Consider the following 18,816-nt stretch of genomic DNA (forward strand, 5'->3'; position numbering starts at 1 on the left):
CTGCAGCCCCGGAGGAGCCCGTGCGCTGGCTCGCGCTTCTCACCTTTCCTCGGCCGGCTGCCTCGCCCGCCCAGAACAAGGCAGGCTCTCGCGGCCGCACCTCGCTCATGCCGGGCTCAGCGAAGTCATCTCACCAGCGCCAGGCTCGTATTCTGCGGAGAATAATACTCGGGCTGATTTGTCTCGGCTTCTGGACGCAAGCATTGTCGCACATGGAGTGTCTTGATTGTTCAAAATTAGGAGTCGCAATAAGCGCACACCCACGTTTCTCCAATAAAGTTCGGTGTTCATCCATTTCATTATTTTATATGGACGAAGAACGTTGCAGCGAAACCGTTAAGTTTTTCAGCAGATAAGTTTCGGAATCGCTCCTATGGAGTTTTTTTTTTTTTTTTCTCTGAAGACAACTTCAGCTCATGGCACCATGTTTAAATACGTCAACACAGTAGCGTATACATCTATTGCTTCCGCAATACGAAAAAACGTACGGGATGCACTTACATGTCCAGCCATATGCGTCGAACGAGATATAGGCGAGGCTAATAGTTCCATGAAGGGTTACCTCTAAACCGTCGCGAATCTTAGTGAGGCTGTACTCATTGCTCTGTAGCCGCTGCGGCCTTTGCAGCCGTATAAAAATGGTGGCTTTCAATAACTGAAAAAATGATGCAGAGAGCGTGGTGGAATGTTGGATAATTGCAGTGAGTGTGGGAAATGACAGGGCCTCGTGGTGTTCTTGTGACAGGTGTGTATAGAGGAGGGCTCGTACTGAAGGGACCTCAAGCGTATAGAAGGGAGGACCACGCTAGGCTGAACGTTGCCGCCCTGCAGTAAGTTGTTTGGAGGCTCTGCGAGATGACCTCACGTGCGGCGTTGGCGAATGCTCCTTGCATGTCCAGGCAGATGATGGGTCCTGGTGTGGTTATCGAGTGTTTGTTTTTTTAATTGGATGACCCCGTTCCGTATTGATAAATGTGCGGGAACGTCCGAGCATGGCGCGGGGCAGGAGATCGTTGTGTTCGAGGTGCGCCGCGAGCTGAGAGTGCGCAGGATGTTCGAAGAGTTGGCCCAGGCCAAAAGTAGGGTAACGGGCACAGAATGACAATAGTATCAGGATTGTGGTGTTTTGGAATGAGTGCGATGGGGTCTAGTTTTGTGATCTGGTGCAACCTCAAGAGTGGCGGGATGTGTTAATTAAAGTCCCCGACAAAAGTAAACGATGGTAATATGTTTTGTTTTGGCAGTTAGGGTAGGAGGCGATTATTGTCCCGGAGAGGATGCTGCGAGGCTTTACAGAGTCATGACGAAGTCAAGGGTATGACGGAAGCCCGTCTGGTCGGGATGGATTTTGAAGAAGAAAGACCAGGACGCCAACCACAAGTTATTTCGAGTTTAAAAGAAATCAACGTTTCGGCTTCCACACGGAAGCCTTGGTAACAATAAAATCTTGAACGGAAATAATCGCCTTAAGTACATGTCACAACGCTGCGCAGGCAACTTGCGTAGATTGGCGGCAGATTTCCGGCGTTCCTATTCAGCGTGTGTTCCGTCGTCGGCATGTCAAGTGATTCCAGTAGCAGGCGTGAGGTAGCATTCCTTTCTTTTGCGAGGACACGTGCATCAGGCCAGTTGATTGTGTGCGATGTGGTATCGCAGTGCTCGGCAAGGGTGTTTGTCGACACGTGGTTCTTGTTTACATCATTTCGATGGTGCTGCAGGCGCTTCTCAAAGTTTCCTGACTCGCCAATATATACGTAATGGCAATCTGCACAAGTAATGACGTAGACAACTCCTGGATACCTCTCTGTCTGCAGTTTGTCCTTCACGTTCACAAGTTCAGGCCTTAGTTTGCAAGACGGCACATGCGCAGTTTTCACGCTATATGAGCGGAGTATGCGTGACAGAGCCTCGCTGATGCCGGGCACGTACGAAATTGCCGCGCGATTTTGAAGTCCGAAGTCGGCAGCATGCGCAGGGCGGGGGCGCTGCCGCTGAACAGAGTTGATGAAGCCCTCAGGGTAACCGCACGATGAAAGCTCGTAGCGAAATCGCGTATTGTCCGCCACCCGGTCCTCTGGCTTGCTGCCGATCCTGTCAGCTCTGCGGAGAAGGGAGGCGACCACAGACCATTTCTGTGCTGCCGGATGCACCGAATTAAAGTGTAGGTACCGGCCGGTGTGAGTCTTCTTTCTGAACAGCGTAAAGGACAGCCCCACACCATCACGCTTCACGATGACGTCTAGGAATGCCAGATGCCCGTCGGCCTCTTCCTTTGTGAACGTGAAGGACAAACTTCAGACAGAGAGGTATCCAGGAGTTGTCTACGTCATTCCTTGGGCAGATGGCCATTACGTGTATATTGGCGAGTCAGGAAACTTTGCCAAGTGCCTGCAGCAACATCGAAATGATGCAAACAAGAACCACGTTTCGACAAGCGCCCTTTCCGAGCACTGCGATACCACATCGCACACAATCAACTGGTATGCTGCACGTGTCCTCGCAAAAGAAAGGAATGCTACCTCACGCCTCCTACTGGAATCACTTGACATGCAGACGACGGAACACACGCTGAATAGGAACGCCGGAAATCTGCCATCAATTTAAGCAAGTTGCCTGCGCAGTGTTGTGAAGCGTACTTAGGGTGATTATTTCCTTCAAGATTTTATTGTGACCATTTAAAGAAAGAAGAAACGTGGCGCAAACTACACGTGGACGAAGAAAACAAGGTAAGTCATACAGGCGTCTGTATCTGTCTAACCTTGTTTTCTTCGTCCACGTCTAGTTTGCTCCACGTTTCTTCCTTCTTTAAGTATGTACCGACTAGCTCAGCAACAGGTTTTGTTATTGTGACCAAGGCTTCCGTGTGGAAGCGGGAACGTTAATTTCTTTTAAACTCGAAATAACTTGTGGTCGGTGTCCTGGTCTTTCTTCTTCAAGAGTCATGACGAAGACGCTCGGTTGATCAGGACTAATGAGACGTATCAACGATGGGAGAAGTGGCGCCGGGGTGACAAAACATCTCGACGAAAGTGGCACTAACAATACCTTCATGTATTACTGCTGAACTGCTAATAGCATAACAAATCTTCGGTATTCTAAATCCGTGTAACCCCCCGTATCCCCGTGAGACTACACCTGCTCCGGATCGGCATGGCTGACACTTCTGTGCCTCCTTTTTTTTAGTGCTAGCTACTCAAACTTACGTTTATTCGTTCTCTTTTCATTTCTTCTGCAGTTCACAATTGTAAATCTAAGTGGGCACGACAACTGCAACGTGAAGTGCGGCGAAAAAAAAACATCAACAGACGGGCTTCACGAACACAAAATCGCCCTGATCTCACGCTGGGAGTGTGGTTGGACAGCGGGTGCACAGTACAAAACACAATTGACAGGGACGCAGTTCGAACCAGGGATAGAAACAAAACACGATGGTTCCAATTTTCGATTTAGCTTACTTCTGAGGTTTTAGCTTACCTTAATGAAATTTGGAATTACAGTTTCACCCTGTCAGGAGCTCTTCGTCTCAGGGTAACTTTGTGAGGCTGCTGGAATGGCTTACGGCTTCATGTTATTTGTATTAAAACGGCGACTCATAGTTGTGGTACGTGCTGAGATAGTACTTGCTGCGGTTAACTTGTCTTTTTAGCAGTCCGGCGTCGTGTCATTTACTCAGGGGTAATTCCGATAAAATTTGAGTAACAGTCGTTTTCTGTGACCGCAATCATCCACTCGAAGCCCATGTATTGACGACGGCATAGCATGGCCATGTGTGTACACCTCCATAACAAATTAAGTAAATGAATCTCCGCGTAATAGCAGAGTTGCCATAGCGGCCGATTGCAGCGATGTTTAATGCGATATCATTGGTTGACATGGCAGGTCAGACTAGGATGACTGAGATGAAAATTTGGTCGGAACAGGAATCGAACCCAGGGCCTCCTGAATGCGCAATGAGCACGCATCGCTGTCTCCACCACAGCTCGGTTCCTCTAGCCGACTAAGGGCGCGCTTCCACGGCTTTCGGTTCACTTGCTCTGCATAACCTTCAAGCCTTAGAGTTCAACTTCATCTTCTTTCTCAACAGCCGCACATAAAAAGGTCGAACTCCCCGATTCCCGCGTACCTTAACATAACCATCACTGTGCGAATAGAATTCATGTTTCCCTAGCCTCACTGATGGCGTTGAAGCCCGAGTAAAACACTCTGCAGGAAAGCCAACTTTACGCAATGGGTTTTTCAATGGGTACATCAATCATGCACCACATAACACAACAATGGGACATTTTTGCGCACCTAACAGACCTCTCGTGATACGTAAAATGTAGTTTGACAGTAGAAACGGTGCTCAATGATGATGATGAAGAAGAAGAAGACGAAGAAGAAGAAAAGAAGCAGAAGCAGAAATACATTCCCTAAGCAGGGCTGGCCTTTGGTGGTGTGGGATTGGACGCTTGCTTTGTATTTTGGCTGTGTTGAAGTGGACTTTGGAATTGTCAGTTTGGATAATAAACTTTGGCTTTGACTCAGCTTGCATGGAAGAAAGCTTCGCGTTTCAACCATCTTTCTCTTGAGATAGGGCCCTTATTATTATTTTTTCTTTAAGCTTTCTAAAACCCCCTTTACGCACCTAATAAGAATATAAATCACACGAAGGGAGTTTTACAGCGGAGCTGTTTGGCCACCGGGAAGGGGCTTTCGTGTCCGCTGCCAATGCAGACAGATCGCGAGGTCGATCCAGACAAGAACTAGACTGAAGGGCACTTCTCAATTCGTCCTTTCTCCTCGGGTCGGTGAGGAGTAGGAGACGCGATATTTTTATTTTGCCTGAATCCGGCAATACATTAGAGCGCTTGGAAACTGGCATTTGGCTCAAGCAGCAAACAACGCGGAGGATTTCTCTGGCAGCGCTTGTCACACGTTATTTTCGCTCACCTTTCGATTCATCATCAGCGATCAGTCAACAGAGGTGGCGCCTCTAATTTCCGGGAAAGAAGAAAGCGTACCAACAAGCTAAATAGATGCTACTTGCACTGCTTCTTCATAGTTTGTGCGGGCACGCAAGACGTTCATACTGATAATTTTCGCAAAGTTTCGATATTTAAGCGTCGAATCTACATCCGGATAAAAAGGCATGTTGTAACAAAGGACCACTCATTTATTAACGCTACCCGGGGATCACACTACCTGAGGACGCACGCCGAAATTTCGACACACGGCCATTCCAGGTCTTGCCTCTGTCAGAAAAACAACCACTGCAGCCGGAATGGGACCCGCGTATTCGAAATTAAATGTATTGATTGTTTTACATGAGGGGTTCATCTTAACGAACACAAAAGGTCTATACTTCACTGCTATTTCACGAAGAGGGTGTGTTCTGGATACATCAGCGTTGAACTGCAGGTCATCACGTATTAATTCTTTTTTTTTTCTTTTTTGGGGGGTGGCTGGGGGAGAGGGCTTTCGAACTGAAGAAAAAACTAGGAGACGTTCAACAGGTATTTCGAATTATTGTAAGCAATTCGTTGGTGTTTATGAAGAATATGACTTAATTATAATGTCACAGGGCACGTAATAAGCGAATAAATGTTGGCGCTAGAACCTGAGCTACGAGTTGTCTCTTTTTACAACGACCTGCTCTCGTCACTTGGTATGATGTACTGCGCTCAACAGGTTAGAGCGATCAATGCATGCCTCCCTGGATTCCTGGCGCTAGCTGAACACCCACGTCGATAAGACAACAACAGACTTGAGTCCGAAATTCCGACTGAGCCGGGGCTCACACACGTCACGCACCCCTCTCGTCACATGGTGTGTGATCGGTACGGAAACGCTCACTCGTTTGCCCGCATGCGTGGCACGCACGGGATCGGGCTTGCCGGCTCACCTTGAAATTCACCGAATCGACGAGAGCAGCTTATCCGGAGCAAGGTCCGCCGCCGAGCCCGCGCTGTTGTCAGCCATGGCGCTGGCTCGCGCGCCGCCGCGCTCCAAGCGTCCACATTTCAAAGTATTTCCTCCTTCCCCGCAGCCCGATTCCCGCCTTCCTTTCCAAGTCGTCGCGATCAAAACGCGTGCCCACGCACGCGCACCAAGAGAGCGCCACGCAATCTTCAGAGATGGCGAATGCACCGTCTCGATGTTAACCGGCGTCGAGTGCGTTTGTGGACGGCGGATACGGTGATCCCGACGTTTGCTCGACCGGATCGCCTTTGGGCCCAAAAGTGCGAAAGGCGTCCGGCAGGCGCTACCTGTTTGAACAGGGCTACCTGATGCCACCGCAGAGCGTGGAGCCGCTGCTCTGTGCGTCGGCAGCTTACCTGCGCGGGCATTGCGCAAAGGGAGCCGCCGCGTGTGCCCGTGTTTGTCCCCTCTTCCACTCCCCGGGCGAGGAAAAAGCGTGCCCATCTCTCCACGGATGCGTGGGCCGAAGAGGAGGATATTCCGGGGGGAGATGGAGGGCGAGGAGCGAGGGAGAGAGCGCGCATGCGTGGTGGAATCGATTTTTGTGTGGCTTTGTGAAGTGGCGGTCGTGGCAGGACTGGAGCGCTGCGCACCGTCCCGGGCTGGAGCTGAGGTGCGACCAAAGGGGAGGAGGTTGTGAGGTCAGGGTCGTTGCCTTCCGAGATAGCGAAACAAAACGCGCCAAACACGCGAACGGACCTCGGCAAGCTAACGACTCCTCAACGTGTCAGGTGTTACGGCCCTGTATTGAATGCAGCGGCCGTGATGTTAACCTTGCTCTTTTAAAGGCCGCGCGGGGCTTTGAGGTGGGCGGGAGCTTTCAAGAACCTCCAACACAAAAGCAATGACCCATAAAAACAGGACAAACAAATAGGAGGGTAACAAACAACATACGTTAATTTTCATCCATTAACGACTGAAAATTCACCTTCCCTTTTTAAGATTAGAAGAGTTTCCAAAAAAAAAAGCGATTAGAATAAGGGTTTATGACTTACAACATTTTAACTTAAATTCCTTGAAAAGAAATGAACGCCATCCCGCCCTGCGAAAGTGGATGTCCAGCGCACCTGTTGTAAAGCACTACACACGCTGATGGGGGAGGGTACGAAATGTTAAAAAAAAATAGAGCGCGACTTGGACAACGACAGTAAAGAAGGACGACGGGACAAGCGCTCGTACTGTCGTTGTCCAAGTGACGCTCTATTTTTTTTTAATCATAATGCATCAACTTGCCCAACAGATTTGCTTAATGAAATGTTCCTCGTTGTCTCGGCGGGCTTGTCGCTCGCAGTCGGCGCTTCTGTGGCGGCAACTGCTAGGTCCTGGCGCATGCGCTTGGCGTCCTAAGCGAGAAATGCTGCGTCCTGCCTCGCCCGACACATGCGCTAGCCCTCGAATGACGTCAACCCCTCTCCCCTTTCGAGAGCAGCTGCAAACTTAATCTTTACCAGAACACACGTGGGGGGATCCCATTGTTCACCGGTGCCATCATCCATCACGCGGTTTCAATGCTTGCTTTGTGGTTATTTTCTTTACACAAATACTGAGCTCTACGTTGCACGACTGAATAGCCTGACACATGCGCTCGGCATTTTGGGTGAGAACGGCTTTATCCTGCGTGGGGTTTTTGTTTACGGCGCGAACTTTTCCGACCAATGATAGGCTAACAGCTTCGCTGTAAAAGGAAGCTCATACCTAGGTCAGTTTACTGCAGACCTGCAGACCGTTGGAAACCGGGGTCTTCTTTTATGTTACTTTTATTTTTCGAAACAAGGCGCAGTTTCAGCAAGAGACTTTACGTGTGATCACACTTCTTTTCCTGACGTTCTATGGGGACAGTAGCGATGGGTTCGACGGTAGAAATTACCGTATTTCAAGGATTCTAACGAGCCCCCGATTGTAACGCGCCGGTACGTTTGCCAAGAAAAAATTAAAAACAGTTCATTCAATGCCCCTTCTGTCGCGTGGATGTAAAAGAAATTACACCACGCACCTGGCAGAAGGTATTTTATTTGACGTACACAACTGCGACAGTAAGCTGTTTTTGTGCTTCATAAACTCTATCCAGTTTCTGTTGCCATTAAAGGGACACCCAAGTCAAAACCGAAACTGGTCTAAATAGAGAGATTGGGATCCCCAGAAAACGACTATACCAGCCTCTGGGGCAGTACCTTGAAAATAATAGCGTAAATAAAAAAGTGAAGCTATCAGTCGACCAGCAGAGATGACGTCAACGGCGACTAAGCGGATGTGCAAAGAGTCACGTGCCAAACAACAGAGCGAGAACCGTGCACACAAGGTCTCAAGGAAACAAATAAAATCTTTCTTCGCACGTTACCTTTAATAAGTCATAAAGAAAGAATTATGAATATGCAGGTATAATTTAGGCCGTGCAGACATTCGCCAGCTGCCAAGCCGTGGTGCCAGTGGCGGTTGCGGTAGTTGGTGCAGCTTCGGCGTAGCCAAAGCTAGTTATCTCATTGTTCACATCATGGCGGCAAGTAGTGCGTCGACCTTCCACTGTTCCGCTCTTCTGCGGACAGTAATTTGCGTCTGATAGAGCAAGTGTTTTGCTCCGTCACGTAGTGCTGTCTGCCCGAATCGCACCCAGGCCGGCAGCCGAAGCCGTATGTGTATTGTGTTCGCGTTCGCTTCGCGATGAATTGCGACAGAGTGCTCCTGAGAATGAACTGGTTTTACTGGGTCGGAATTATCGCTAGCGACGATTCAACCAATAACAGGTATGTAGAATGTGTGCGATTTTCTTTCAAAACCTTCTCGGCTTCCGCCGGGGTTAAGTGACTTGCTCGCCATAAGCAAGTGCTACCTTTACGACGAACAAGAGGCAATCGACCGCTTAATAATTTGACACTTCGGCCTCAAAGCGCATGTCGTGACGATATGTTTGTAAGAAACCATTTCTTGGTTGTCTTGAATGTGCGCGTCAAACCGGTTCTTTCGATTCGGGGCATTGTGTGCTGCTATGCTTCCACTACGGTGCGTACTCGGGTAAACCAATACTATTGGTATCATGTTGAACTCGTTTTTCATTCCATAGTGGCGCCAAGGCGTTTGTTCGTAGTGGTTCGGGCGCTGTAAAAGTTCTAGGCACACTTCCGGCAGATGGGCTAATAGGAAACTCTCATCGCAAAACATTCAACAGACGATGCATACATCATGATCATATTGCGACGGAAAATTGACGAAACGTTCTACTAAAAATCATGTCGCGGTGCTAGCATATCGGGCCGCGCAAATTTAGCGTTGCACGCTGTTACAATTTAAACTAACAAATGGCGCCACACTGTTATGCCGAGTGCATTGAAGAGACTAAAACCTGACTGCCCATAACGAGAATGCCAATCAAAAGATCTCCCCTGTCAGCGTTCGCGCTGCGGTTGCGCTGTCTGCTAGACGTTTTGTAGGTAAAGTAAACGGCCGCGCGGCACAGTCACATTGTTTAACCACCATCTCGCGTCCTTCGGGGCATCCAGATTGACGAACACAGAGTGCCAGACAACGGAAGTGCGCGCAGGCAAATTGTGTTGTCGCACGCGCCGAATGCGCGACCAGTGGCTCCTGCGGCCGCAATGGTTCGCTCGGTGGGTTCTAATTTTCCTGCCATACCACACCGCTGTCTCGCTCGCTTCCGGAAACCGTTGACGGCACGCGAAACGTCATGAAATGTCGTTTGAAAACAGCGCGGAAAACGGGACTAAGGAAGTAACAGAATACACAAGCACTGAAGAACATCTGCGCGATTTTAATTTGCAAGAACATATACATGAAAAACTAAGGGAAGACACGGAAAGAGACATGAAAAAAAAAAAAAAAAACGAAATAAAATTTTTGACATAAAAGGTGATAGCAACAGATTAGTTAGCATGGCAATGACAGTTTTATCCGGCGCGTGACGATTTGAAGATGACTAGTCACGTAGGTAAGCGATTTCCTTATCCAGCACTGACACGGACGGTTCGCTGATACAATCGCTCCCTTTCCTGTTGATTTGGAAGGCTTCGAAGGTCATGAAATGGCGCGAGGAATAAAATGCGTTTTTTTATTGGTAATTTCTTGGCAATCAAACAATTTTCCGCCGCCGAATAAACACTGAGAGGGCTTCGGGACAGTTAAACTTTCATCTGAACCCAACTTGCTTTTTGCCTTCAACCCGCCGCGGTGGCTCAGGGGCTAAGGCGTTGCGCTACTGAGCACGAGGTCGCGGGTTCGATTCCCGGCCGCGGCGGCCGCTTTTCTGATGAAGGCAAAAAGCAAAAACGCCCGTGTGTACGAGATTTCAGCGCACATTAAATATCCCCAGGTGGTCAAAATGAATCCGGAGACCTCCACTACGGCGCGCCTCATCGTCTGCGTCACGTCGGCGCGTTAGAACCCTACAGTCAGTCTTTTTTAAATGCAGAGCATTTCAGTAACTCACGATGTCACCCGCGTTGACGTCCGTAGTCGTAGTCCGCACCCCTCCCCCTACACTATATAAAAAAATACTATCCGGCGCCTGGTTTCGATCCCTCGACCCTGCGGGCGGAACGCAATGTACATGGTGCTCTACCCACTGCGCCACAAAGCCGACACAGAATGGGAGGCTACGAACGCGCCTTATATCCTTGACTCATTCAAACTACGTCAAGAAGCTGCTGATACAACGCATTCATTACCACCTACTCCCCAAACACTAAACGTTAACGCAATACACCCACGCCCTATGCGACGCATTTACTCGAGTCCCCCTCGCGGGGAGATGGGCCCAATTTTTCCTTCAGTGTCCCTGTAAAACAGGAATGGGGAACGTTGAAAGTGTTTGCGATTACAAGTGCCTGCACCTTCATAATTTTGGACTTGATGGACCATTGGATCATTCACTGCTAATTCATTAATTATACCTCATTCGGAGTCTTGAAGTTCTCGAGAACGTGTGTTCTCGGGACGGTGAAGCCTTGCGTGAAAACATGGCTCGGTTTTGTTTACGTCAATCACGCACTCAAGCCTCCGGAACGCCAAGTGTGCATGATGTGCTCGGTTCCCCTCGGTATCGGTCAGTAAACTTGGTTGGTTGGTTCTTGGGCTTGATGGACGCTCACAGGGGTACGTACCTCTTCGTCGCCATAAGGACTGAAACCGGGTGCTGACTGCAGCAGCAGAAATATGTGCAACAGCTGAAACAGCATTTACGAATGGGTCATCGAAATTTGCTCATGTGATGTTGAGGAATTTTCTTGGAGTGGATTGAGTTGTATTTAGGGGGGAGTTTGTTTTCATGGCAATGCTGCTGGACTCTTTAAAGCCTATTTCTGCTTCGATCCCGATTGTAACGCGCACACGTATTTGAAGGCTATTTTTTAGCAAAAATAAAAAATTACGCCCACCTCCCCTCGCGGGAACCCTGGTGTGATGCGACGCTGAGGGGGGTTCAAGCGCAAGCGGAGAGCAACCGTCGACCGAAAGGCCGCCGGAGAGCGGCACACCGGTTATATGCGCAGCGCGCCCGAAGGAGAGGAGACCGCGGAGAGAGAGAGTACTGCACATGCGCAGCACCGCGCGCAGCGCCGCCCACCGGCGGAGTGAGAGCGCGCTGGGCCGCACACCCGCAGATATTGACAGAGAGTGTTCGCTCTCACCTGGGCACGCGCCGGCGCCAGTGCGTCTGTCACGGCTATGACGCAACACAATCCAACACAATCTAATCCAAGCCAAGCCAAGTCAAGCCAATCGAATCCAATCCAGTGCCCCTCGCGAGAGAGTGTTCGCTATCGGAGAGGAGAGGGGGGAGCGGAGGAGAGTGCGGACGCCGCCGCCGACGACGGACGCACGCAGGAAGGACAGGGCCGCCGACAAGAAATGCTCTCAGCGTCGCATCTAAAAATATCTAGCGAAGATTGCAAGGCTTGAACCATAGCGAAGCTGCAGGATTTCTTTATACGTGAGCACTGAAGGAGACATCACCACATGTTTGCAGAAGTTTGAGATGGTTTATTTACATGTGCCGTCGTCGCTTTGCACTGTGCTAGTAGTAGTCATCGTCATGTTTTTAATATCGTCGTGTTCCTCATGCCAAGCATTACATGAGCGGCAGCGCTTGGCGACTGCGGGGGCGTAGCGGTGGCCCGTACGTGCACAACGCATGCGCGGCGTTTCTGGAGTCACGTTGTGGTTCCGTGGAGCAGGTGTTGCGTCAGCTGTGGCCTTGTTTGTTGCTAGGCAACGCGAGGTGCTCCTCCGGGTTTTCACCAGTTTCTTTTTTTTTCTTTTTTTGCTAAAGCCACTTTGCGTGCTGGGAACGCTCGGCGGCCGCCACAAGGCACGCGTTCATGAGCGCTAAGCATTTTCTTGGTATTTTTAACACATTACACGCTAAGTACAAGAAATTACAGCCAGATACAACAGCTGCTCTGTTAAAAAGGTGAGCGTTAGAATCATGCAAATATGGCACGTCTGACGAGTTAGGTAAAGACGGGTGCTCACATCATTATTTTGAGCACACGCAACTGTCGCTTCACGGGAATGGGACAAGGCTGCGATCATTGGGGCTCTTACTACAAGTGTGAGGGTGCAATTTCCAAGTCCAAGAATGTAAAGGAAATGAACATTACTGTTCTCAAGGATTCTCCGTGATTTCCGACAGTTTCATTATTATTTTTCATTGCCGCATGCTGTGCGTGCGCCATCCAGTGCGGCGAACCTCTTCGTAGGACATCAGACCTTAACGTTAGGTTAAATGCTAGATTCCTCTTTTGCGGTGAATAAAAGGGTAGAGACTTTGTGACGATTCGGGCGTCGCCGTCCCAAACCGTATTCATGCATGATGGCGTATCACATCTCTACAGGAGATGCTTGTGCCTGACTTTATAGCAACGTTTTTCGCTTGATAACAATGCTTTAAACAAAATTTGGGGTGATTATTTGGGAGATAACATACACCGCACCCAACCCCCCACGCCCCACTGTTCTCCCATACCACCCCGAAGCCCTCCATACATCACTGAAAAGAAAGACGCACAGTGCGCAGTGCACAGCTCTCTCTCCCCCCCCCCCCCCCCCTGAAAAATTTAACGAATAATAAGAACAATGAAGTCCAAAAAAGTCCCAATAGACCACCGCCAACCACCCCAAAACATTACGGTCCCCCGACCGCAATGTCCAGCACCAGGAACCGAACAGGGGGATCATCATCACCTGTTAAAGTAAGAGCGGTCCAACGCATCGGTTCCGTATTTTTCTCCGAATTTGGGGGGTTCGTTCCTTTTTATGCCAGGAGCTTAACAGTGCAGTTACATAACATCCTGTGCCCACCCATCTGGTAGAGATTCCGGGCAAAAAGGGTTGTATCTAACGAAACTGGTGCGATTCCGTCGTTAGGCTTGGCGCTCGCTGACTTTGGACCGCAGTTTTTCAAATACAGAGACTAGTCGGGAATAACTCAGCAGACAACCATGACCTCAGATCATGCACTGAAGACCGCATTAGTTCAGCCCTCTCCGTCCCTCAGCTCTTTGGGCACTGAGGATGGGGCGGAAGCGGTGGAGGGGGTGGTGGACAATCCCCTTTGGAGAGCCTGGGGTGCCCAATCCCTCGGGTGGGAGTGTTTCTCGGGGGGATTGTTCGCAGGAGCCTGATTTCACTGACGATGTGGCTGCAATAGGTGGGCAGTTGTTTACAGCACTGTTTGAGCCTAAAAACAAATCACAGCAGCGGTCCGGAAGTCTGTAATGGATCTTTACAATGCCCTGCAAAGAATGGTGGCTAACTAGAGCGTTGCGAAGGCCCGTGCAGAAGGTCAAGTTGTCGAGCTTCGGAGGCGCCTGGAGGGGTTGCCAGCGGAGGGATCGCGGGTTCCGGTCTCGGATGTTGGGCCCCCTTCGTTCGCGGAGGTCGCGGCCCGTCCGGAGGGTGCTTCTTGTGTTCCGTCCGGGGGCGGGTCATCTGCGGCGGGCCTGGCGTCCCCTTCGGCGTCGAGGCAGCCGGAGAACGTGCTAATGTGCGACTCGCGACCCCTTCTGCAACCCCTGGCAAGGACATTGCCACCCTGATCAAGACTGCGTTCAACCCTACGGAACTTGGGGTAGGTCCGGTTATGTACAAGCCCGCTCGGTCGGGGCTAACGGTTGCATCTAAGCAGAAAGAGGACCTCGACAAATTAGAGAGGGCAATAGAGTCGACGCCGGTTACGAGGTCGGCATTGGAGATCAGGCGTCCGTCTCGGCGGTTACCGCAGTTCCGTATCTCTGGAGTGGACTCTGCCTTAGTGCCCGCCATGCTACTCGTGCCATGAGACCAGCTTCACGTGCAATAGCTGCTCTGAACCCCGTTGCACATCTACTTGCACAATGAGGGACCCTTCGAAATATGTGTGCAATGAGTGCCGAATATGGGGTCGCCCGCATGAGCATTTTTTCGGTTCGGCTTCCTGTCCCTCCGCGCTCGCGTGGAAGGAACGTCAGCGTGCGAGGGCGGATTAAGCTTGCTAAATTTCACCTTATTTACTTTTCTGTTTAGCTTCACCTGCTCTTAAACTCACTACTTTCTTTTTATTCTTGTTCCCATATTTATTTATTGGTAGTCCATGGCAGCATTGGCAGGGGTTATCATTTTTGCAAGCAAACTTGGATCACACTCGGGAGGCTGCGTCGCACTTGATAGATTACATTGAGGCTCGGGCTCTTAACATCACCATAGTGGGTGACCCTTAAGTGAGGTCCGGACGGCTTCCGGGTCCTCCTCCTGCAATCGCTCAAGTGTCGCAGATTACCGATCCTAAGGTCATGGTTTTGCTCCAAAATGTGCCCCTTGATGTTTTTCCTGTGCTCACAGCACAATACGTGGTAGCTCTCAGGTTTTCATCCCGGAACTTCTCTTTTTTGCTCATAGCAATTTATGCGGCTCCCTCAGTGCGGATAAGCACCATTTTGAGCCAGGTTGCGCAAGTGCTTGTGGCAACGTCAGACAGGCAGGTAGTCATGGCAGGTGATCTAAATGCTAAGAGTCCTCGGAGGCGGCGCTGGGCTGCTCCGATCTGACGACACAAGCCCTGACGGACAAAGCAGCCAAGGTCGCTGATCAGCTTCGGCTGCTGGCCACCCGCCCCGCCTAACAAGGCCCGATATGAATAGAGTTATTTTTCTCGCTCTCTCTCCAGCAGTGCCGCTTCCTATTGTTTATATTCTTGATATCTAGTTTTTTTTCTATAATTGTTTATATAAATGTATATTTTATTGTTTTTCTAATAGTTTCTGCAAGGATTGGAGGGTGGGGCGCCGCTCGATTATGGAAGGTATCGGAAGACGTGCTTCAAAACACACCCGCCTGTGGCGCCGCACACGGACTATTCTGGGTGTCGCCAACGCGTTTGCGTTCTTGCGCAGCATTCATTCCTTCTATGGCTTTAATTGATAGGCTTCACACCTAAAGGTTTATCGGCTGTTAACCTGCCATAGCTTGGCTGGAGCGGGTTTTGTTCCCCAAAATTGTTTTTTTTTCTTCTTACGGAATCAATAAGGGAATAAAGGCCTAACTCGCCGACAGAACGACATTGCCGCAACGGAGAGTGCGATGGGAAAAGGAATATGCTGCTCTCTCAAACCAGCTTCATTCATGCGCGACATGCACCTGCGGCACTCACTTTCCAAGCGACTGCATATGCGTTCACACGTAAAAACTCAGGAAACGCAGCGCTCCCAGGATTTGGCGCCGTTGTGATTTATTCCACGTTTGTTCCGATCGCATTAGCAAAACTGAGCCCCAGTACAATTGTGTCCACGGGTGTTGTGCAACCCTTGAAAGCGATCTTCACAGTACGCTTGCCTTTGTGCGGGAAAGCTCGGTCCCTGCCGTCGGAGCAGCGGCTGCGCAAGCGCGGGTGCGCCTCATCCAGGTATCGGAAACGAGCGAGAATTCATCACAGCCGCCGGCTCCTTCTTCCAAGCTGGAAATGCAACACAAGTGTGAGGAAAGGGCAGTCGAGAAAATCCGATGCGGGAAGGCGTCAATCTATTCCCGGCCACGCGAAAGGGAACAAATCCGGCACCTTCCGAGAAAGGCAAACAGAATAACTGCTTTGAATAGGAGGGGGACGAAGATCGTGCCTGCCACCGGTCGACCGGGCGAATTCAGTGCCGAATGTTGCGTGAGATTGGAAAAATGGAAGCCGCGCGTGCGAAGGTGGGTCTGCATAGCGGGCAAAGAAGCCGACCTCTTCGGGACGCGGGGGAAGAAGCGAGGGAAGCCAATGAACCGCGGGAGTCTCTATCTTGCGCTTTTATTCCGAGTCACATTGCGTGCTTTTGAATAACGCTCACACACGCGCTTTTGATCAGGAACAGAAGGGTGCGGTAGGAGATGAGAGCTGAGGTTCTTTGGGAAGATGCTGAACACGCATTTCCAATCTTGGTCGTACACCTTGACTTCGAGAAAACTTTTCTTTCTTTCTTCCTATTAATGCCTTAGTAGTTCGACTTACAATGTATAGGATTTTAAATTGCAAACTAATGGTGCTTTCGGGCTATTGGGTAAGAGAACAGATCGTTTTCGTTGGCACTGTCTCAAAATAAAGGAAAAGGAAAGTGCGCTCTAAAAATTTCTGCATGAACATTGTTTAATGAAAAAGCAGGGAAGCCGCTGTTCTAGTGAAATGGTGTTGAAAACTCGATTTTTTTTATCGTGCTGCGGTATTTTTGCTGCCGCTATCTGGAGCTACGCGGGAGCTTAAAGTTACTTTCATGGGCTTACCGTAGCTCGCGTTTAACATTGGTTTGTTGTAAGAGGTACAGTTATGAGCAGAAATTTAGAAACCCGATTGGAGGGAAGTTCTCTGTCGCATAATGAATGGCAGGAGCGTGGCTGGCTCCAAATCTTGCTTTAATAATATTACCACCGACTTAACTATGTACCTTTTCCACGTAAGAAGGTATCACAGATAATCGTCAGTGGCAGTTTTAATACGAATACCATCGAGCCATCGCTCCTCAGTCGTTTCGGCAGCCTCACAAAGGCACAGTGAAAATGACACTTCCCCGGGTGCCTGCCAGGAAAAAACTGTTGTCCGTCAAAGTTTTCTTATGTTAATCAACTCGGAAGGATATTGAATAAAAAATTACAAGCAACTATGTTTTGAAAATTTTTATTCGTGTGGACTCGTCTGAACGCAAGACAGCCGTGTCTTGTGTCTTACACTCGTTTGAAAGCGTCGCTGCCTTTCACAGAGTCGGTCGGGATCCAGTTTAAGACGGAAGCATGCAGTGGCTCACAGCCGCCGTTCCAGAAAAGGAAGGATTTCCACGGCTGCGCTGCGTTCCACAGTGCGTGCATCAGAAACGAGCATAAAGGAAGTGCGTGCTAGGTGGTCCTAAAGCACGTGCCTCAGAAATAAAACGCTAAGAAAAGGTGTGCAAACCCGCCGCCTTTGCAAACGCCTCCACGGCGTCGCAGAGAGGCCGCGGCGCAATGGATTCTAAACATCCGAAGAAAGAGGAGGCGTAGTAATGGATTCCGCGTCCTCGGCCCCGTAAACTTTGGTGTCAACAGGTTCGAAAGGCGTCCGGTGGCAGCACTTGACGGGAGAAGAGTTTTGAGACGGAATAAATGCGGCAAGGTGAGCCGAGAGAACGCCAGAAGCCAAGGAACGTGTCGTGAAATCGCCAGCCTTCAAGAAAATGGAGCGGGCAGTGGTGAAACGTATTAGGTGACAGGAAGACGAGCGGGAGCGCAAACGTGAGCCGTGACAGCCGCCCGAAGTTCGAGCGTCGACGCACATCAAGCGCCAACGAACTGGTTCGCCATGGAGCTTTTGGAAAATTCTCTCGGTGACCCGCGAAACGTGTCCGACGGAATACAGTTTAAGGACGAAATAACGCCAACACCAGACCGCCCTCAAAGCCTCCTCGCGAAGGTACTCTCAAAACATCACCTTGCAAAATTCTATCTCTGCTGCCCATGAAACATGGTGAAACACGACCAGAAAAGGGTGCTTTTGCATTGACTATACCCGGGGTTGTGAGTCTTTAACATTATTTTCCAAGCGTCCCACCAAAAGCACTGCAGATAAATTCTGAGAAGTGTCTACTAATGGACGAACCTTCTTTCCAGCTGCTGTGCACCGATGCGTTTAAAGACGGCTTCACTGCCGTACACAATTGATTTGCTGGGAAGACATTTTGCCAGGGACGATATAAGCGGTCATAGCAAAGTACGAAGGCTCCATGTATCCCTACGAAGACCTGAATCCTAATCATTCGAAGGATGGCTTCACAACAATACACGACCATATTGCTTGAGCCTCGTTTAACGCGTGTTTTAAAGAGAAGCTTTCAGCCTCTCACTGATGTCTTCTGTAGTCCACCCAAAATGCACTGCAAGAAAGCCAACTTTCTCTGACAATGATTATGGTTGTGGGTGAAGTCACTAAAAATTCAATCGCTTCCCGTGGTAGGAATCTAACCTGGGTCCTTCGCGTTATGAAGCCTACGTCTATCCAATTGCCGTGGGCGTGCAAAATTAGACAGAATTTGCGTCCCTTAATCATACGACGACGATGGTTGAAAATGCTAGAGAAAGCCACGGAGTGCCCGTATCAGTAAAGCACAAGGGAGCACAGTCGCAGTGCAGTAAACTGTCCGCTCGCTTCTGGGTTGATTCGTTTGGTGTCGGACTTGATTTTGGAAAGCTTCGCGTTCCCCGCATCGTTGGCATTTTGCCAGAAGGGTAGTTCATTTTTAAAAACGATACTCTTTCTTGGGCTATTTAAACCTGAAAATTTCGGTACGTGTCTGTCTGTCCCTAGATTCAGCCTTCAGGCCATCAGGTGAGATAGTACCTGAACGATAGGTTTATATAGGCAGAATGTTT

The 18,816-nt window shown here is 49.7% G+C and overlaps 1 protein-coding gene across 2 annotated transcripts in view; it reads right to left on the reverse strand.

Moving 5' to 3' along the window:
- LOC144159691 (uncharacterized) overlaps positions 1-18,816 on the reverse strand; it is a 47,729-nt gene that overhangs the window by 12,266 nt on the left and 16,647 nt on the right. Inside the window, exons 1-2 of one of the 2 annotated variants that reach the window (XM_077691337.1) lie at positions 5,885-6,278; positions 44-152 (exon numbers count right to left, since the gene is read on the reverse strand). In XM_077691337.1, coding sequence (XP_077547463.1) covers positions 44-109 — 66 coding nt within the window. In that variant the 5' untranslated portion in view covers positions 110-152; positions 5,885-6,278. Of the gene's footprint in view, positions 1-43; positions 153-5,884; positions 6,279-18,816 lie in introns of those variants that run through there. The other variant, XM_077691338.1, reaches the window with a different exon arrangement.

This window comes from Haemaphysalis longicornis, unplaced genomic scaffold, assembly GCF_048455015.1.
Source record: "Haemaphysalis longicornis isolate Haplotype H1 unplaced genomic scaffold, Haemaphysalis longicornis Haplotype H1 scaffold_10, whole genome shotgun sequence".
NCBI classification, from domain to species: Eukaryota; Metazoa; Arthropoda; class Arachnida; order Ixodida; family Ixodidae; genus Haemaphysalis; species Haemaphysalis longicornis.